This window comes from Oncorhynchus tshawytscha, linkage group LG16 (assembly GCF_018296145.1).
Source record: "Oncorhynchus tshawytscha isolate Ot180627B linkage group LG16, Otsh_v2.0, whole genome shotgun sequence".
NCBI lineage: Eukaryota > Metazoa > Chordata > Actinopteri > Salmoniformes > Salmonidae > Oncorhynchus > Oncorhynchus tshawytscha.
Genome location: NC_056444.1, coordinates 54,826,998 through 54,849,133, shown reverse-complemented (window position 1 = coordinate 54,849,133; position 22,136 = coordinate 54,826,998). Strand labels below are relative to the sequence as shown.

Below are 22,136 nucleotides of genomic sequence, written 5' to 3'. Positions count from 1 at the left end.
CCCATTTTTCCTCCCAACATAATGGTCATTATGGCCAAGCAGTTCTATTTTTGTTTCATCAGACCAGAGGACATTTCTCCAAAAAGTATGATCTTTGTACCTATGTGCAGTTGCAAACCGTAGTCTGGCTTTTTTATGGTGGTTTTGGAGCAGTGGCTTCTTCCTTGCTGAGCACCTTTCAGGTTATGTCGATATAGGACTCGTTTTACTGTGGATATAGATACTTTTGTACCTGTTTCCTCCAGCAACTTCACAAGGTCCTTTGCTGTTATTCCGGGATTGATTTGCACTTTTCACACCAAAGTACATTCATCTCTAGGGGACAGAATGCATCTCCTTCCTGTGCGGTATGACGGCTTCTTGATCCAATGGTATTTATAGTTGCGTACTATTGTTTGTACAGATGAATGTGGTACTTTCAGGCATTTGGAAATTGCTGCCAAGGATGAACCAGACTTGTGGAGGTCTACACATTTTTTTCTGAGGTCTTGGCTGATTTCTTTTGATTTTCCCATGATGTCAAGCGAAGAGGTAGGTAGGCCTTGAAATACATCCACAGGTACATCTCCAATTGACTCAAAGGTTGTCATTTAGCCTATCAGAAGCTTCTAAAGCCATGACATCCTTTTTCTGGAATTTTCCAAGCTGTTTAAAGGCACAGTCAACTTAGTGTATGTAAACGTCTGACCGACTAGAATTGTGAGGCAGTGAATTATAAGTGAAATAATCTTTCTGTAAACAATTCGAAAAAGTTCGAAAAATTACTTGTGTCATGCGCTAAGTAGATGTCCTAACGGACTTGCCAAAACTATAGTTTGTTAACAAGACATTTGTGGAGTGGTTGAAAAACAAGTGTTAATGACTCCAACCTAAGTGTATGTAAACTTCCGTCTTCAACTGTATATATATATATATATATAAATGGAGTTTGCGAGTGTACAATGATTTATATATGTATATATAATTTAGAAATAATATGAGTGTACAATTATTTATATATATATATATATATATATATATATATATATATATATATATATATATAAATATATATATATATATATATATATAAATAATTGTACACTCGCATGCTCCATTTAAAACGAGGGCTGAGAGGCTTACGTTGCAAACTTCCCTTGCTTGGCTAATCATTTGGACCGACAACAAATATGGCTGCGGGGATTCCCCCAAGGGCATAAGGCGAGGGTAAGTGTACGAAATGTAGCCCTCTTCTTTCCTAGACATTAAAAAAACTATCTAGCTTGTTTAGAAAACAATGTAAATAGGACAAAGTCTCAGTTCAGTAGACGTTCGTTTCAAGTAAATTATACACACTTTATGCCTGTGCACAGTGCTTCTAAAAATGAATATTTCACTCAGCTCTTCACGTGTGCACAACCCCCAGCCCAAGCAGTGTTGCAGCGCGAGGTGGAATAGGCTTTATAGAATTCGTAATTATTTGACTTTGTGCGATTAATTTACCAGCTATGAAACAAACAGGAGAAATACTTTGAAAACGGCTACTGCAGCATTTATTTTACTATAGATGTGTTCATACTTGACTATTTTTTTTATTCACAAATGCGAGTGAAATGCTCGCACTGTGGAGCTCTGACCAACCACCAACATGACTCGTGAAATAGACATCTTACCCACCAATGCCAAAATCTACCAGCAGGTGGCAATGCTAATTTTAGGCCCTGGTGGTGAACATGCGCCGGGATTGCCCTGTTAGGGTGAAAGAGACAGAGGTATATATTTTTCTATAGTTTACCATGGCGGCATGCACCTCTAACAATTGTTTGCAGATCCCCATAATACCAAACCCAAACTGACTGCAAAATACATTGAGTCAAGTGCAGGAGAGAAAAATATGTTATGCGTCTGAATGCCCTGAGCAGTCGATGGATAGTGAACTGGAAATTGATCCTGACAAAAGTGAGGAGAAAGAACCTGTGTCGTCAGGTGAGGTGAAGGCTTACGAGCCTAACCCTAAAGATAAGGATCATCTCAGAGAAGACTCTGGCCCAGTGGGAGTACGATTTGTGGAGAAAGTGGATCCATGATTTTTGGCCAATCCATTTGTGGTATCAGCCTGGGTAAAGGAGTTGGGTTCTGTCAATTCGGTCAAAGTATCCAGAGGTGGACTTGTGTCGATTTTATTTATTTATTTATTATAATTATTTTTTGTGTGTGTCTGCTGCTCAGAGGGGTAGGGCGTTTCGAGACTCGGAACGAAAGCAGTGGCCTACTTTGCTCTCTGGAGCAGAGCGCAGCTGAAAGGAGTGATACTTGGGGTGGGTTTAAGTGTTAAGGTGGATCAACTGAAGTTGGGGATCCCCGGTGTCTGTGATTCACACCGTTTGGTGCGACGCAGACCCGGTGGTGTGTGTGAGACTAAGGAGACCCTGTCTGTTTTGAGTTTTGATGAAGAGTGTTTGCCGGACAAAGTAATGCTAGGGTATATGTTATCCCGTGAGAGCTTTTGTTCTGAATCCACTATGGTGTTTCGGATTGCAAGTTTATGACCATGCTGCAGCAGTATGTAGGAGGGAGATTCTGAGGTGTAAGAAGTGTGCAGGAGGGCACGGGACAAAAGAGTGTGTGGTTTCGGTGGAAAAAGTGGAGTGTTTCAATTGTGGGCGTGGCCATGTTGCTGGGGATCAGAAATGTCCTGTGCAAGTGAGACCGATGAAAGTTTCCAGGGTGAGAGCAGTGCAGAAAGTGTCATATGCTGAGGCAGTGAGGAAAGTAGAGGATGGTGGGAAAAGAATGAGGATCCCTGTGAGTAGTAGGCCAGTACAGAATGACCCGAACAGTTTGTACTTTAGTAAGGTTGACTTCGTGGCGTTTGTTGCTATGGTTATTAAATTGTACCATTCACGTGGAAAGGAAATCCCAGAATATTGAATTGATGGTAGTAGCAGCAGCAGGTACGTTTTTGGGTATAAGAGATTTTACGTTCAGAAGAACTACAGGGGGTTTTGAGAGAAGGGGTCCGCCTGGAGTAGGTTATGTTGGGGGTCAGAGTAAAGGCCAAAGTAGCCTGTTCTAATAGACTAGGAAAAATATAAATCCGCAACACTCAAAATTAGTATTACACTTTGTTACGTTTGCTATGGTTGCATAAGACCGAAAGTTACTGAAAGGAAAAGAGGGTGGTTGGCTGAGTTGGATTGGTGGGCGTATAACGCGAAGTCTACTCGAATCTAATCATGGACAACTTTATCATTTTTTCTAATTAGCAACTTTTCAACTACTTACTACTTTTGAACTATTTTGCAACTACTTAGCATGTTAGCTAACCCTTCCCCTAACCCTTTTAGTTAACCCTTCCACTAACCCTTTTACCTATTCTTAACCACTATCCACAACAAGTTGGAATTTGTAACATATTTATCACAGCAAAGTGGCCAAAAACAAAGATGGGCAGCAGTCTTGCCACAAGAAGAGAACCAGAAAGGCCCGATCATGCAACCCTGGGGGTGGCACAATGTCTTTGACTTTCTGAACCGCAAGCTGGGAAGTGGGGAAGTCAACCCTAAGGCAGGGGGTACTGGTGGCTTACAAGGAGGGAGGAGCACCAAGAGGAGCCTAAGCGTGAAGCTGTTCCAGGCGTTGGAGATCCAGAGGCTAACTAATAATATAACTGAAAACAGAAATATCTAATTTACATAAGTATTTACACCCCTGAGTCAATACTTTGTAGATGCATCTTTGCAGCAATAACAGCTGTGAGTCTCTTTTGGGGTAAGTCTCTAAGAGTGTTCCACACCTGGATTATCCAATATTTGCCCATTTGTATTATTTTCAAAATTATTCAAGCTCTGTCAAATTGGTTGATGATCATTGCTAGACAACCATTTTCAGTTCTTGCCATTGACTTTCAAGTGGATTTAAGTCAAAACTGGAACTCGGTCACTCAGGAACATTCACTGTCTTCTTGTTAGCAACTCCAGTGTAGATTTGGCCTTGTGTTTTAGGTTATTGTCCTGCTGAAAGGTGAATTCACCCCCCAGTGTCTGGTAGAAAGCAGACTGAAGCAGGTTTTAATATAGGATTTTGCCTGTGTTTAGCTTTATTACATAAAAAATGTTATACTGAAAAACGACCTTGTCCTTAACGATTACAAGCATACCCATAACATGATGCAGCAACCACTATGCTTGTAAATATAGAAAGGTAATCCATAATGTATTGGATTTCCCTAAACGTAGCACTTGACTTTGTAAAGTGGGGCAAAAAAGTATTTAGTCAGCCACCAATTGTGCAAGTTCTCCCACTTAAAAATATGAGAGGCCTGTAATTTTCATCATAGGTACACTTCAACTATGACAGACAAAATGAGAAGAAAAAAAATCCAGAAAATCACATTGTAGGATTTTTAATGAATTTATTTGCAAATTATGGTGGAAAATAAGTATTTGGTCACCTACAAACAAGCAAGATTTCTGGCTCTCACAGACCTGTAACTTCTTCTTTAAGAGGCTCCTCTGTCCTCCACTCGTTACCTGTATTAATGGCACCTGTTTGAACTTGTTATCAGTATAAAAGACACCTGTCCACAACCTCAAACAGTCATACTCCAAACTCCACTATGGCCAAGACCAAAGAGCTGTCAAAGGACACCAGAAACAACATTGTAGACCTGCACCAGGCTGGGAAGACTGAATCTGCAATAGTGTAAGCAGCTTGGTTTGAAGAAATCAACTTTGGGAGCAATTATTAGGAAATGGAAGACATACAGTGGGGCAAAAAAAGTATTTAGTCAGCCACCAATTGTGCATGTTCTCCCACTTAAAAAGATGAGAGAGGCCTGTAATTTTCATCATAGGTACACTTCAACTATGACAGACAAAATGAGGGGGAAAAAATCCAGAGAAGATTTTTAATGAATTTATTTGCAAATTATGGTGGAAAATAAGTATTTGGTCAATAACAAAAGTTTATCTCATTACTTTGTTATATACCCATGTGTTATTTCATAGTTTTGATGTGTAAAATATTAAGAACATCTCTTGAATAAGTAAGTGTGTCCAAACTTTTGACTGATACTGTATATTTTGCAATGTTTTCAGAAATGATTGTACATTTTTAATTCTTTGTAAATATAAACCTCATGCACAACAAAAATTGAAGTGTACTGGAAATAATGTTTTTTGCTCAAGAAAGTCTTTGTTTTCATATTTGTTTTTCTTACGAAGATTTTGACAGAAGAAATTGGAATAGTTTTGACCAGATGTGGCTGCCAGCTTTGATGGGCTCTCGCCCACCTCAAATGTGATTTTTATTCACTTGGGGATTGAAACCTTGGGAGTTCAGAGACCTTTTGGGAGTTTTGAAGTGAAGCCCTTCCCTTCACCCCGCCTCCCGCCTTCCTCATACTCAGCCTCTTTGAAGCTACTGCTATTGTCTCTTTTTATTAAATAATGAAATTGGAGAATGAGTTCTTCTCCGCTTACACAGACATTGTCTGAAGCAGCCGTGTGATGGGGGTGTGGTGATTGAATCTACTGATCCAGACGGACATTTTTTAGCAATCTCACTCTTGGTCTTTCAATTATTTTATTAAAAGGTTGAAATCGTGATTCAGAATATAAGGTGACTTCACGCTTTTGAGAAAGTAGTGTACTCATGGCTGCTTTGGTACAGATGATTTTGCTATCATCTATGAACACTTTCTATTTGAAGGTGACCTATGAATAAAAATGGATGCTATTGTTTCGAATAATAATGGGTTGGACAAGTCTCCACTGTGCCGCAGACAGCTGTATTGGTCCACTAATATAGGATTATTAAAGTCCCAGTGCGCTACTTTTGTGAAATGATATATGTATATATATATATTACGGGTATATCATCTCTGTATACCCGTCGCAAGACACACTGGTCGATGCTTATTTATAAAACCCTCTTAGGTCTCACTCCCCCCTATCTGAGATATCTACTGCAGCCCTCATCCTCCACATGCAAAACCCGTTCTGCCAGTCACATTCTGTTAAAGGTACCCAAAGCACACACATCCCTGTGTCGTCATTGTAAATAAGAATTTGTTCTTAACTGACTTGCCTAGTTAAATAAAGATTCAATAAATAAATATATAGATTTACTTTTATTCTGATTTTTCAGGGGGTCTCACAAAGACACATGCTAGTGTGGCGTTAAAGTAGAAGTGGAGACAACTTCAACATCGAAGTCAAATTATTCAAAGATTGCAATACTATAAAGACAATGTATGTAACATCGTAAAAATCAACCCTGTCCAGAGACTATTTGGATAAATGCGTTGCGCCGTTCGGAGATGCGCTATTCATAGCCTACTCTGTAACTTAACCCTTTTCTGTTTCTACTGTGTGCATTAGTGCCTAAGTGTCATTTTATTTATACTGTACATGAATTGTATTTTGTACACACATCAAGATACTCAGCTCGTCCATCAGTGACCCAGAGAGAGAATGTGTTTGTATGTATGTGAGCATGCGTGAATGTGTATGTGTTTCACACATATTTCTTGGGCCTCATGCTCTAGATTCATTAGCTGTTGGGTTTCCAATGTTGTTCGCCTGATGTATTTAGACTGATTGGCCTTTTTAAGAGGTCTTCCCTGCTAAATGGCACTCATCCCAGCTAGGCTTATGTGATTAAGGAGATGTGATTGGAGAATTGATTGGGTGGTTCTTTGACAGATGTTTTACATAGGGATTGCATATAACCTTTCCACTACAGGACAGCCAGGCTACAAGCTAATTGGAATGACTGAGCCTCTGCGTACTCGCTGCGGTGCTCATCTTAACTCTAGAATGTATCGTATCTTCCTTGTCCCCTTGTGTATCTGTTACTTCTGATTCATACACAATAATATCCCATGCCAATTTTGGCCATTAATTGTTGCAGCATTTTATTTTAGGGATCCAATAAATACTTTCTTATGGAATTGATTATCCACCAATTCCATTAACCTTTAAGCTATAGGCATTTCAAAGATTTATTGGCTAATCAATTGGAAAATGGGTATCAGAAACCAATGACTTTCATATCCCACTGCAGTGCATTATCATTTTAGGTGGACCTGTTGAAAGACAGGGAAAATGCATCCTTCCTCCTTTCTGTCCTTCCTCATCCCTTCCTTCTTGCTGTCCTTGCTCATCACTTCCTTCTTTCCGTCCTTACTTGTCACTTTCTTCTGTTGGTCCTTCCTCAGCCCTTCTTTCTGTCCCTACTCATCCCTTCTGTCTCTCCTCATTCCTTCCATCGATCTGTCCTTTCTCATACCATATCTCGTCATTCTCACCCTGTCTTCCTCATCCCTTCCGGCCATAGCCCTATATAGAGATTGTCTATATATAAATCTGGTGACAATATATTTGACTGGATTGAATAGGTTGAAGGTGATGCATGAGAACATGGCTGTAAGAAACCAAGCAGATCATTGACTGCCACATAGCACAATGGATTTTTTTCAGATATTTGAAGGTTGACTGTTGCACTGGTTTCGCTCTTGTACCCAGTGTCTATTTGCAGTATCTGTTTGCCTAATCAGATTTGACTCATTAAACTCAAACTATGCTGATATTCTCCATTTTTAATCGGTTATCAAAGGGTTTGAAAATCAAGCTGGAAAAAAAATCACAAAGATAATTAAAGGTCCTTTTCTCAAAGATGAATTGAATAACCTGATATTTTGTGCTAATTATTAAGTTAAATTAGTTCCATGGCCTTTTGTCTCCAACTATTTAAATATTGCAAATGGTGCAAACCAACAAAGAGAAGATTGATATTAGTATACTACAATATGTCATTAACTACTTGAGTTTGCACAGTATGTCCATTTGCCATTGCAATAATGCAGACCATAGTCTTACTCAAAGTCTTGTGTCTTATCCAGACCAGCATTATTCCATCAAGTAATCTAATTTTCTACCCACTATTGTGTATCAATGGGAAACTAAAATGTTGTTTTTGTTTTCTTAATTTCCATTTTAATTTGATTATTTCATTGAGCACAAGTACCCTGAAAGATTCGGACAATGTGGTATTCTCAACTTATTCTAGAGTGTAACGTAAAGGGCATACTTTCAAATTAATACAATCTAAGTTAACTTTTATTTTGCATTTGCTGAAGTCAGTGAACACTGCAAGTATTTCACCTTTTTAAAAGTGCTGTGCTTCCATATCGTGCCTAATGGCAATTTCTTTCTGTCTGTGTTTTTCTATACACAGATCAATGCTAGTTCCTGTGCTGAGGCAGTGGAAATACAATCATTGGACTTGAGGTCAGGACTAAGGACATCTGTCTGAGCCTTCAGGTGAAACATTAGATACTTTCATTGAGGCTAAACAGCAGTGTGCATTGAGCTGTGAGACCGAAGAAAAAGAAAATATAACTTATTTGCCATTGTGTCTCAAGATTAATTTCAGTATTTAAGAGGTGATCAGTGTGCTTTACACCACTCAAAGGTTAGGAATGGAAGAGGGGTTTATCCAAAAGTCAAGATTCTGAAAGTTTCAATCAAGTTTTTCATATGTTTCTGGAAGTTTTTTCTTACTGATGTACAGTACCAGTCAAAAGTTTTTCTTTATTTTTTACTATTTTCTACATTGTATAATAATAGTGAAGACATCCAGACTATGAAATAACACATGGAATCATGTAGAAACCAAAAAAGTGTTAAACTAACCCAAATATGTTATATTTTAGATTCTTCAAAGTAGCCACCCTTTGCCTTGACTTGATGACAGCTTTGCACACTCTTTGAATTTTCTCAACCAGCTTCACCTGGAATGCATTTCCAGCAGTCTTGAAGGATTTACCACATATGCTGAGCACTTGTTGGCTAATTTTCCTTCACTCTGTGGTCCAACTCATCCCAAACCATCTCAATTGAGTTGAGGCCGGTGGTGATTGTGGAGGCCAGGTCATCTGATGCAGCACTCCATCACTCTCCTTCTTGGTCAAATAGGCCTTACAAAGCCTGGAGGTGTGTTGGGTCATTGTCCTGTGGACTAACAAAAGGTAGTCCCACTGAGCGCAAACCAGATGGGATGGAGTTTAGCTGCAGAGTGTTGTGGTAGTCATTCTGGTTAAGTGTGCCTTGACTTCTTAATAAATCACTGACAGTGTCACTAGCAAAGCACCCCCACACCATCACACCTCCTCCATACTTCACAGTGGGAACCACACATGTGGATATCATCTGATCACCTACTCTGCGTCTCACAAAGACACAGCGTTTGGAACCAAAATCTCACATTTGGACTCATCAGACCAAAGGACAGATTTCCACCGGTCTAATGTCCATTGCTCATGTTTCTTGGCCCAAGCACGTCTCTTCATCTTATTGGTGTCCTTTAGTAGTGGTTTATTTGCAGCAATTTGATCATGAAGGCCTGATTCTCCTCTGAACAGTTGATGTTGAGATGTCTGTTACTTGAACTCTGTAAAGCATTTATTTGGGCTGCAATCTGAGGCTGGTAACTCTAATGAACTTATCCTCTGCAGCAGAGGTAACTCTGGGCCTTCCTTTCCTGTGGCGGTCCTCATAAGAGCCAGTTTCATCAAAGCGCTTGAGGTTTTTGCGACTGCACTTGAAACTTTCAAAGTTCTTGACATTTTCCGGATTGACTGAACTTCATGTCTTACAGTACTGATGGACTGCTGTTTCTCTTTGCTTATTTGAGCTGTTCTTGCCATAATATGGACTTAGCCCTATTTGGTAAAATACCATCTTCTGCATACCACCCCTACCTTATCACAACACAACTGATTGGCTCAAATGCATTAAGAAGGAAAGACATTCCACAAATTCCCTTTTAACAAGGCACACCTGTTAATTGAAATGCATTCCAGGTGACTACCTCATGAAGCTGGTTGAGAGAATGCCAAGCGTGTGCAAAGCTATCATCAAAGCAAAGGATGGATATTTGAAGAATCTCAAATGTAATATATATTTTGATTTGTTTAACACTTTTTTGGTTACTAAACTCGACAACAAACGTCAACTCACTGTCAACTGTGTTTATTTTCAGCAAACTTAACATGTGTAAATATTTTTATGAACATAAAGATTCAACAACTGAGACAGAAACTTAACAAGTTCCACAGACATGTGACTAACATAAATGTAATAATGTGTCCCTGAAGAAAGGGGGGGGTCAAAATCAAAAGTAACAGTCAGTATCTGGTGTGGCCACCAGCTGCATTAAGTACTGCAGTGCATCTCCTCCTCATGGACTGCACCAGATTTGCCAGTTCTTGCTGTGAGATGTTACCCCACTATTCCACCAAGGCACCTGCAAGTTCCCAGACATTTCTGGGGGGAATGGCCCTAGCCCTCACCCTCTGATCCAACAGGTCCAAGACGTGCTCAATGGGATTGAGATTCGAGCTCTTCGCTGGCCATGGTAGAACACTGACATTCCTGTCTTGCAGGAAATCACACACAGAACGAGCAGTATAACTGGTGGCATTGTCATGCTGGAGGGTCGTGTCAGTATGAGCCTGCAGGAAGGGTACCACATGAATGAGGAGGATGTCTTCCCTGTAACGCACAGCGTTGAGATTGCCTGCAATAACAAGCTCAATCCGATGATGCTGTGACACACCGCCCCAGACCATGACAGACTCTTCACCTCCAAATCGATCCCGCTCCAGAGTACAAGCCTCAGTGTAACGCACATTCCTTTGACGAAAAACCCAAATCCAATCATCACCCCTGGTGAGACAAAACCTCGACTCATCAGGGAAGAGCACTTTTTGCCAGTCCTGTCTGGTCCAGCGACGGTGGGTTTGTGCCATAGGCGACGTTGTTGCCGGTGATGTCTGGTGAGGACCTGCCTTACAACAGGCCTACAATCCCTCAATCCAGCCTCTCTCAGCCTATTGCAGACAGTCTGAGCACTGATGGAGGGATTGTGCTTTCATACTGTAACTCGGGCATTTGCTGTTGCCATCCTGTGCCTGCCCCGCAGGTGTGATGTTCGGATATACCGATCCTGTGCAGGTGTTGTTACACGTGGTCTGCCACTACGAGGATGATCAGCTGTCCGTCCCGTCTCCCTGTAGCACTGTCTTAGGCGTCTCACAATACGGACATTGGAATGTCTTGCCCTGGCCACATCTGCAGTTCTCATGCCTCCTTGCAGCATGCATAAGGCATGTTCACGCAGATGAGCAGGGACCCTGGGCATCTTTATTTTCACGTTTTTCAGAGTCAGTAGAAAGGCCTCTTTAGTGTCCTTAGTTTTCATAACTGTGACCTTAATTGCCTACCGTCTGTAAGCTGTTAGTGTCTTAACTACCATTCCACAGGTTTATGTTCATGAATTGTTTATGGTTCATTGAACAAGCATGGGAAACAGTGTTTAAAACCTTTACAATGAAGATCTGTGATATTATTTGGATTTTTACGAATTATCTTTGAAAGACAGGGTCCTGAAAACGGGACATTTCTTTTTTTTGCTGAGTATGTTTTTAAAAAGTCAGTAAATGAGTCTGAATGAACTGTTTCGCTGCCAGACAAGGCTCTGCTTTTAGCCAGGTCAGTTTCTTTTTTTTGCTGAGTTTATATGAGTTCACATGTGTTATTTCATTGTTTTGATGTCTTCACTATTATTCCACAATGTAGAAAAATAGTAAAATTAAGAAAACCCCTTGAATGAGTAGGTGTGTTTAAACTTTTGACTGGTGCTGTCTATGGACTGCTTGGACTGAAATAAACACACATTGGCAACTTTCAAACAAATACTTTATTTTTTTTAAAATAGAAGTCTAATAAATCCCGCTGGTTAAGGGTTGAATAGAAACTACATTCTGGAATGATAAGGAAGACAATATCATGTGACATATCAGCCATCAATGAAAACACTAAACAAGCATATGGATGAATACAAATCTAAATGCTCTCCAGTTATGCAATTTGTTGTTTTGTGGATTAACACTTGAACTCCAAAATGAACTCTTTTGCATATGTCTTAAATTTCACACCATCTATATTACATGAACAGATGCAGTCACTGCACTGGCACACTGTATTACATTGACTTGTGTTTCAACATCATATAGTTCGTCTATCACTGTCTTTTGTTTGACAGAACTATGGACCCACAGTCTTTGATGAGGCTACTGGTAACCAGTAATGTGTTCATCAAATCCATAGTGGTTTCAAATCCGAATGTAACAACTCAGAAGTTATTCAATAGAGATACATTTGAATAGCAGTGTTACAAGAGAAATACAAAATCATACAGTGAACAACATTTAACCAAGATTTGAACAATAAAACTATTGTCCATGTTTAATTAAAAAAATAGACGTTGTGCTCTTTTCATTGACAAGTTACCTTTGTTCCATCATCAAAATCAATATCTAACAGCTGAGACTGCAAATATGGTTAATTAAAATCGTGCTCCTGAAACAAATTGAGAATCAATTTCACTCATCACCCAAACACAGGTAATCAACATTGTGTTGATTCATCAGGTTGTAAAATACATTTGTGAACTTTATTATGATCTGTGAGTCCCTATTGCTGATTATTATAATTGTCTTAGGATGGTGAACATACTTTTGGTAATGTAGTGTACGTGGACACCTGCTCGTCAAACATTTCATTCCATAATCATGGGCATTAATATGGAGTTGGTCCCCCCCTTTGCTGCTATAAAAGCCTCCACTTTTCTGGGAAGGCTTTCCACTAGATGTTGGAACATTGTTGCGGGAAATTGCTTCCATTCAGCCACAGCAGCATTAGTGAGGTCGGGCACTGATCTTAGGCGATTAGGCCTGGCTCGCCGTTGGCATTCCAATTCATCCCAAACGTGTTCGATGTGGGTTGAGGTCAGGGCTCTGTTCAGGCCAGTCAAGTTCTTCCACACCGATCTCGACAAACCATTTCTGTATGGACCTCGCTTCATGCACGGAGGCATTGTCATGCTGAAACAGGAAAGGTCATTCCCCAAATTGTTGCCAAAAAGTTGTAAGCACAGAATTGTCTAAAATTTCATTCATTGTATGCTGTAGCGTTAATATTCCCCTTCACTGGAACTAATGGGCCGAGTCCAAACCATGGAAAAGAGCCCCAGACCATTATTCTTTCTCCACCAAATTTTACAGTTGGCACTATACATTCGGGCAGGGAGTGTTGTTCTGGCATCTGCCAAACCCAGATTTGTCCATTGGACTGCCAGCTGGTGAAGCGTGATTCATCACTCCAGAGAGCGCATTTCCACTGCTCCAGAGTCTAATGACGGTGAGTATTACTGTCCTGTGAAGATCCGAATGGGTCAGATCAGATCAGCTTGGCAATGGATGACAGTATCCAGACCCTCTCTCACCCACAGAAGGGACGAGGGAGCTGGTGGGGGGTTGACCGCTGTCATAAATTAAAGGAGAGGAGATCCAGAGAACATCCCTCTCCAAATTAACACCTTTGTCTCCAGAGATTTTTCCCGCTGAAACTCTAACATGTTCTAAAGCGAATACTGGAAAAATATTCCTAACACGGGGAGAGGTCTAGAGGTGAGCTAAAGAATAATAATTTCACATGGTTTGTTATTTTGTGATGTCATTAAGTGTTAAAGGATTTTTGTCACTTTAAAAGTATATACACTACATGTACGAAGTCTCCATCCTTTACGTTGTATATGAACTATGAAAAATGCTGAACGCATTTTTGTTAATATAGGAATGTGAGTTTAGGAGCCACGCAATAATTTGTCTCCTATAATTTTTGCACAGTAAGTAGCCACACCCCGAGTGAGGTCAGAGAGCGTGTCAGCCTGATCGAACCGTCCATTTGGACCAGAGTGTATAAAAGGGATGAACCAGAACATCGCCAGGCTGCAGCTGTAGGTGTAAAGTGGTTTGAACCCTGAATACCAACACAAGGTGGAGAAGAGAACTCCCCTCAGGACAGCTTGTCTGATTGTCTAAGAAAGTAACTAGAAAAGCTCCTTTAAGTGGGACCATTCTACTACTCTTCAAACCATCCTATTCTACTACTCTTCTCAAATCACCTTATTCTACTAATCATCACCGATGTGAACCGTCGACATGGCTGGCTAGCCCATCTTCCAAGGAGCATCTTCCAGAGTGAACAACAGTAGAAGAAAGGGGAGGGGAGACCCCTTTTGGACAATCAGAACCTTACAAGCGTCCCGCTGAAAGGCCCAACACCCTTCCTAAGGAGGGCTGGTTCCGACAGAGATCCACAGCATACGAAGGCATATAAAAGTAAATACATTCATGATTTCTTACTCCAAACTGCTGGCGGATTATGTGCAAAGTATATGGTTAGAGTAGTTCCTAAAATGTATCAACGATAAGTGTCTCTTTCTCTCCCTCTCCATGTTGTTGTGTAAGAAGCAGCCATATGTTGTGTCAGTCTGCTAGGGACCTTTTCCTAATGTATTATGTGTGTATGTTTATCCTGTGTTATCATTTAGTTAGCTAGTAAATACATAATTAAACCAATTTGTGCAGTACTGAATCATAAGTAAGGCTGTTTTTTTTTGGAGATGCAGGAGGTTACGACTGTTCAGAATGATGATATGATACAAGGTTATGATTAATACGTTGACTGTTTTATGGATGTGATAGGTAAAGTTTAAATTGGGAGATGGTAACTCTTTCAACAACCGCTCTCGTGGTGCCCCAAATTCCTAATGAGTAAATTGTTACGTGATTCATTTAATAAGGTAACAATTAAACATAGTTAGTTGATTAGATAAATAACAGTCATCAGATTAATGAGAGTAAAGTCACGACACACCACTCCAGCCAAAGCTTGGCATTGCGCATGGTGATCTTGGGTTTGAGTGAGGCTGCTCGGCCATGGAAACCCATTTCATGAAGATCCCATTGCTTCCAGAGGCAGTTTGGAACTCAGTAGTGAGTGTTGCAATTGATGACAGATTATATTTATGTGCTTCAGCAGTTTCCACTTCATAATAACAGCACTTACAGTTGAGCGAGGCAGCTCTAGCAGGGCAGAAACTTGCCGAACTGACTTGTTGGAAAGGTGGCATCCTATGATGATGCCACGTTGAAAGTCACTGAGCTCTTCAGTAAGGCCATTCTACTGCCAGTGATTGTCAATGGAGATTGCATGGCTGTGTGCTCAATTGTATACACCTGTCAGCAACTGGAGTAGCTGAATCTACTAATTTGAAAGGGTGTCCACATACTTTTGTATATATAATTTATGTCATCAGGCAAAACTAAATATCAGATAAACAAACTGATAGGGTGTGATTTTTCCTGATGAACCACAAATTCCTGTTTTTTTTTACATTACCCTCCATTTAATTGAAACAGATTAATTTAAGTCTCAGCATTTCAAGCTAATGAATCAGAAACCTTCCATGTCACCTCTGAGGTAGGTAGGTGTGTGTGTGTGTGTGTGTGTGTGCGCAGTAATTCGTAATACATTGGTGAGGACTTGGGCTACGCAGCTCAATGTCAAAATGGAATTTTGAAGGATGTTTTCACTGTCAGCCTTTTGGCCTCATAAAGAATTCATATGCTCTGTGGAGTCAATGAAAGACACACCCCCTCCATGTCTTAGTGAATAACCTCATGATAACCTGTGCGCAATGGCAACCACAAAGACAGTGGCTTACACGTTCAATCTAAAAATCAACAAAAAGGCATAAAATACCATAAATCAACCACTATTAGAAAACCTAGAAATATATTGGCCTAGAGAGACTCACAGGTAACTTTGCATTGTAACTCTGTGACGCTTGTCTTTAATCACTCTCGGAATCGGACTTCCACACGGTTTCACTGTGTCTGGAATATAGGTTTCTAGATCATTCCAGCCAGCCAAGGAGGAAGGAATAGTCCCAGTGTTCCCAGTATACACACTAGTACAAACATCCACAGAAATATCCTGTCAATGACCATGGCCACATACTTCCAGTCCTCCTTTACCTGATGGAGAAGAAAAGAGATGAGATGGTCATTTCAAATATCCACACCACACCACACATACATTTTACAGGCTGTCAATTTCTGCCCTTGATTGATTTCTCGCGAATGGATGATTTTTTTCAGTACAAGTGGAAGCTATCCCTTCAATGTCAGTCATTCCCAGCTTGCTTATGAAATATTCAGGACAACATTGTAAAGCCTTATTTGTTTCAAAGCGAAGTATACACTGGCTAGAGCTCCTGGCCATATACTTTAGCTACATTGTGCTACTATCTTTTGCAGAGACCACCAATCTTTGCCTGGGAATTGACCTGGCCTGTTTATTCAGCAGCTTCTCTTCACAGTAGAAACAATCCTCAATTGCTAATCAAAGCTTGTCTGTGTCACACCTGTTGACTCTCATCTATCGATATATCTTTACCAAAGACTTCAAAGTGGTTTGCTGCCTATTGGTTTTCTGCTTGCAATACCACAACCCTTCAAAAGAAAACACAGGAACTTTATCTCAAGGACACCTGGAAAGACTTGTATTGTCAAATTTAGGGGAGCGGCCATCCATTAAATATGAAGGAATGGATTTGGCAAGGTAGTGAGAAAAGTCTCAAATGTCATTTTTTTCTGAATACCCCAGAGCTAAACCTTACTTTTACCGAAAGCCTTTTCATGTGGATCATGACTACAATATACAGTATATCAGGGGTCTCCAACCTTTTCTAGCATTACTTTAAAAAAATGAAACGTGTTGCGAGCGACTTTTTTGCTAGTTTTCAAATAGGTACATTCTTCTCCTCTCCCCTGCAACTCTTCCCCGGGTCTATAGTGTACAAGATAAAGTAGTGCACTGTTTTCTATACCTTGTAGAATAATGGTTAATAAACAACTCTTAAGGGGGGCCCCATAAAATCTGTTTTATATTTTCCCAAATTTCTGCCCTTGATTGAATTATTATTATTTTTACTCTCAAAATTACAATTGTTCCTGGAGAAACAACGAAATTGGATGTTCTGAGTCCTTGTCAATGCTTAAATCACATAAGACAATTTCTTTTGAAAACTAACAAATAGATTTTTGAGTGTAATTTCCCTTAAATTGTGCATCTAACCCTATTACAGGGGCTGAGTCACTGGCTTACTTGGGCTCTTCCATGCCGTTCCTAGGGGTGGGTTGAGTCACTGACGTGATATTCCTGTCCGGATTGGCGCACCCCTTGGGTTGTGCCGTGGAGGAGATCTTCGTGGGCTATACTCGGCCTTGTCTCAGGATGGTAAGTTAGTGGTTGAAGATATCCCTCTAGTGGTGTGGGGGCTGTGCTTTGGCATAGTGGGTGGGTTTATATCCTGCCTGTTTGGCCCTGTCCGGGGGGTATCGTCGGACGGGGCCACAGTGTCTCCCGACCCATCCTGTCTCAGCCTCTAGTATTTACGCTGCAGTAGTTTGTGTCGGGGGGCTAGGGTCAGTCTGTTATATCTGGAGTATTTCTCCTGTCTTATCCGGTGTCCTGTGTGAATTTAAGTATGCTCCCTCTAATTCTTTCTTTCTTTCCTCTCTCTCGGAGGACCTGAGCCCTAGGACCATGCCTCAGGGCTACCTGGCCTGATGACTACTTGCTGTCCCCAGTCCACCTGGTCATGCTGCTGCTCCAGATTCAACTGTTCTGCCTGCGGCTATGGAACCCTGACCTGTTCACCGGATGTGCTACCTGTCCCAGTCTTGCTGTTTTCACCTCTCTAGAGACAGCAGGAGCAGTAGAGAGACTCTGAATGATTGGCTATGAAAAGCCAACTGACATTTACTCCTGAGGTGCTGACCTGACCTGTTGCACCCTCGACAACCACTGTGATTATTATTATTTGACCCTGCTGGTTTTAGGCTAGGTTTCTGTACAGCATTTTGTGATATCAGCTGATGTAAGAAGGGCTTCATAAATAAATTTGATTGATTGATCATGCGTGTGAGGAATGTGCCGGTCTAGCAATGGTTCTGTACTGCTGCTGCTCATTTCATGGCAAAGTTTGCAAATAATAGATACAAATGACGTACTTACTCATGAAATACTTCTGCCAGGCAAGTGTACTTTGGAGTTAACATTTAATTGAGACGGTTTTGTGGAAAGTATGCCTGTCAACCCACAAGGCAGTTATCAAATCAACTACACACGTAGTGATAGACAAATGCACGCACCACAATATTGCTGAAAATGTATTGGATGATATTGTGTTAGGTTTGGCTTTTTAAGCCAATAGTGGCAAACCAGGGGTGGGAGAATGTCAATGTTTTGTTGATTTGATAGTAGCTGGGAGCTTGCGGTGTCTGATACTTGAGATTTGTTTGACAGTTTGCAATGGAAAGCGTGACAATTGCATGTATTTTCAGAATTGTTTGGCGAGCTACTCATATGTGGGCTGCAAGGTACAGTACTAGTAGCTTGCGATCGACCTGTTGGAGACCCCTGCAGTATATCAAGTCATAGGGCTACCTTGCAACAAGATCTTCGTAGAAGACAATGCTACTTTCAACATTGAGAGAATGTTATAAAAAACATTTATGGTTCATAAGGAAATTAAGGACCTCTGACAGAAAAGGTAATGTCAACAAACTCACTGAGAAGTCGGCGTCCTCTGCCCTGAGGTGGTCAGCGATGTACTGCACACCCTCTATGGCCCTTCTCATCGACGGGGATATTCTGTGGACCATGGTTTCCCGGATCACTAGGTCAACAGTGGGCTCTGTGGAGGAGGCTCTAGCTAGTTGGTCTAGCAGGACCTGCCTCTTTAGCCTTCCTTCACCTACAGCCTCTCGGCCCTTGCCACCACCAGCAACCCCACCCCCTTCCTCATGCAGGCAGCAGTACTGGAAGCTGTGGGAGCGGCAGCGGTGCCCGACCCTTTGGGGGGGCTCCCAGTTAGACTCCCTCTGGTGGTCAAATATGTGCTCTACACTGTGGCTCCGCCCGTTGGGGGACAGTATTTGTGGCTCGTCCCGGGGAAGAGAGTGGACTGGACCCAGGGGACCCAGCGGCAGAGACGGGGGGGAAGAGCATGGAGTGGAGGAGTGGGTTGAGCAGGACAAAGGGGAGGCGGTGTTCCCGAGCTTGCCAGGCTCCTCAAGGAGGATGGAGTACTGGCTGGAGGGGGAGCGGCAGAAGAGCTGGGGGGCCTTGATGGGGTGCTCCTCCAAGGGCAGACCCTGGGTAGGAGAGGGAGATTGTGAAGGGGAAAGGGCCAGGATGTTGGAGCTGTCAGAGGGGGTGGCAGGCATTGTGTGTCCCAGCTGTCCAAGCTGTCCTAGCCCCGTTTCCACCCCGGCCCAGAAAGACTGCGACTGACTGGCTGCTGTCGAGGAGCTGGTCCGGTGCATCATCTCAATCAGCTTCCGGCAGTTCTGCTTGGCGGTGGCCGGTGGCCGCTTCATGAAAAGCACACGAGGCACCAGGTCCAGGAAGACCCGGCGCACCCAGTGCGGCATGCCGTGGGTGCGCGGCGAGCGGTGGTGGACGTTGAGCACAAAGACGGTGATGATGATAGATAGGGTGACAAAGATCATTGTGAAGAGGAGGTACTCGCCGATGAGCGGGATGACCAGAGAGGTGGACGGGATGATCTCGGTAATGAGCAAGAGGAAGACGGTGAGAGACAGCAACACAGAGATACACAGGGTGATCTTCTCGCCACACTGGGAGGGCAGATAGAAGACCAAGACAGTCAGACAGGAGATCAACAGACATGGTATAATCAGGTTGATGGTGTAGAAGAGCGGCAGCCTGCGGATGATGAAGTAATAGGTGATGTCGGGGTAGATCTCGGTGCAGCACTCGTACTTCTTGGTGTTGTACTTGCCCACAGCGTTGATGATCACCCACTCGCCGCTCTCCCAGTAGTCCATCTGGTCCACATCACTGGCTATGCTGATCAAGTCGATCTTGGCACGGTCGTAAGTCCACGAGCCAAACTTCATCTTGCAGTTCTGCTGGTCGAAGGGGAAGAAGGTGACGTCAATGCTGCAGGAGGACTTGTAGATGGCAGGCGGCATCCACTTGATGCGTCCGTCGTAGAACAGGTGGGCCTTGGTCAGGTGGGTCACCGCGAAGTCACCATCAGCGCTACAGAGGAAATACATTAGAGAAGTAGCAACCCCTTAAATGTGTTATTCATGCAATATCATCATTGGAAACATGGCAGTTACTTTAAGGATTTCTTAAGTGAGCATTGGTTTCCAGACTTATATTAGCACCAAGCATTTGTGAAGAATTTAACAGATCAAAACCCAGTGTTATTCATGAACAATTTTACACAATATAACATTATCACTGACTGCATGTTCGGGTACAATAAGGAACACACCAACAAACACAATTTTTGAGCAACAACTGCCATTTAACTACAAAATGCATGAACTCATGTACTGAGTTTGCAAAATTCCCCAATGCATTTTGCCTGCCTGCTGCCAACAGTAAATGTAATTTGTGTACTACTAATAATTGACTGAGCTTTGAACTCATGCTTCCATGTTTGCTTGGACTATTTTCACATTAGACCACACATGTTCATTTGTTGATTTCATGAAACTAAAAGTCTGGATGCAATAAACTGTGAAAGGTGATGATGTTTCATTGTGACATCCAATCATTCACAAATGTCTGTATGGTTTACCGAGCCACCAGCCCAGTTATGAAAACCCAGCTGCAGGTTAGAAATCCAATCTAGCTATCCTTATCAGCTTACTGTCCTTTTACAGGATGTAAAATGTGTCCACCAGTGGGTACCCGTCAAAGGGATACATGTTGTCTTTGACCTCCCAAAGCACATCCAATCACATTTTGTCCCCTATTCCCCTCCTAGTGTATTGCATTGTGCAATGGAATACATCAAATACGTTTTGTTTATGACCAGGCCCATTTTGAGTGACTTCTCTCGGATCTATTTTAGCCAAATTAAGTAATGACAAAGGACGAAAGATTTGGCTCGATGCTTAAATGCTTCCAGCTGTTCTTAAACTCATCCCATTTGTTGTGAAGGGATTTCCCCAACCGCAATCGTTACTCATCAACACAAATCAAATCAAATCAAATTTTATTTGTCACATACACATGGTTAGCAGATGTTAATGCGAGTGTAGCGAAATGCTTGTGCTTCTAGTTCCGACAATGCAGTAATAACGAACAAGTAATCTAACTAACAATTCCAAAAAAACTTCTGTCTTATACACAGTGTAAGGGGATAAAGAATATGTACATAAGGATATATGAATGAGTGATGGTACAGAGCAGCATAGGCAAGATACAGTAGATGATATCGAGTACAGTATATACATATGAGATAAGTATGTAAACCAAGTGGCATAGTTAAAGTGGCTAGTGATACATGTATTACATAAGGATGCAGTCGATGATATAGAGTACAGTATCAACGTATGCATATGAGATGAATAATGTAGGGTAAGTAACATTATATAAGGTAGCATTGTTTAAAGTGGCTAGTGATATATTTACATCATTTCCCATCAATTCCCATGATTAAAGTGGCTGGAGTAGAGTCAGTGTCATTGACAGTGTGTTGGCAGTAGCCACTCAATGTTAGTGGTGGCTGTTTAACAGTCTGATGGCCTTGAGATAGAAGCTGTTTTTCAGTCTCTCGGTCCCAGCTTTGATGCACCTGTACTGACCTCGCCTTCTGGATGACAGCGGGGTGAACAGGCAGTGGCTCGGTGGTTGATGTCCTTGATGATCTTTATGGCCTTCCTGTAGCATCGGGTGGTGTAGGTGTCCTGGAGGGCAGGTAGTTTGCCCCCGGTGATGCGTTGTGCAGACCTCACTACCCTCTGGAGAGCCTTACGGTTGAGGGCGGTGCAGTTGCCATACCAGGCGGTGATACAGCCCGCCAGGATGCTCTCGATTGTGCATCTGTAGAAGTTTGTGAGTGCTTTTGGTGACAAGCCGAATTTCTTCAGCCTCCTGAGGTTGAAGAGGCGCTGCTGCGCCTTCTTCACGATGCTGTCTGTGTGAGTGGACCAATTCAGTTTGTCTGTGATGTGTATGCCGAGGAACTTAAAACTTGCTACCCTCTCCACTACTGTTCCATCGATGTGGATGGGGGTGTTCCCTCTGCTGTTTCCTGAAGTCCACAATCATCTCCTTAGTTTTGTTGACGTTGAGTGTGAGGTTATTTTCCTGACACCACACTCCGAGGGCCCTCACCTCCTCCCTGTA

At 42.0% G+C, this 22,136-nt stretch overlaps 1 protein-coding gene and 1 long non-coding RNA gene across 2 annotated transcripts; one reads left to right on the top strand and one right to left on the bottom strand.

Annotated features, from left to right (window-relative positions):
- The first annotated feature begins 1,165 nt into the window (after nt 1-1,165).
- LOC112215934 lies at nt 1,166-17,546 on the top strand. Its single transcript, XR_002948267.2, has 4 exons — nt 1,166-1,206; nt 8,221-8,306; nt 17,044-17,195; nt 17,487-17,546. It is a non-coding gene; the product is annotated as an uncharacterized LOC112215934 (long non-coding RNA).
- Nucleotides 15,139-20,526, bottom strand: LOC112215933 (neuronal acetylcholine receptor subunit alpha-4-like). The gene is made up of 2 exons (XM_024375440.1): nt 18,533-20,526; nt 15,139-15,931 (listed from the first exon to the last, which is right to left on the bottom strand). The coding sequence occupies exons 1-2, from the start codon at nt 20,045-20,047 to the stop codon at nt 15,806-15,808; spliced, it is 1,641 nt and encodes a 546-aa protein (XP_024231208.1). The 5' UTR covers nt 20,048-20,526; the 3' UTR covers nt 15,139-15,805.
- Between the last annotated feature and the right edge of the window lie 1,610 nt (nt 20,527-22,136).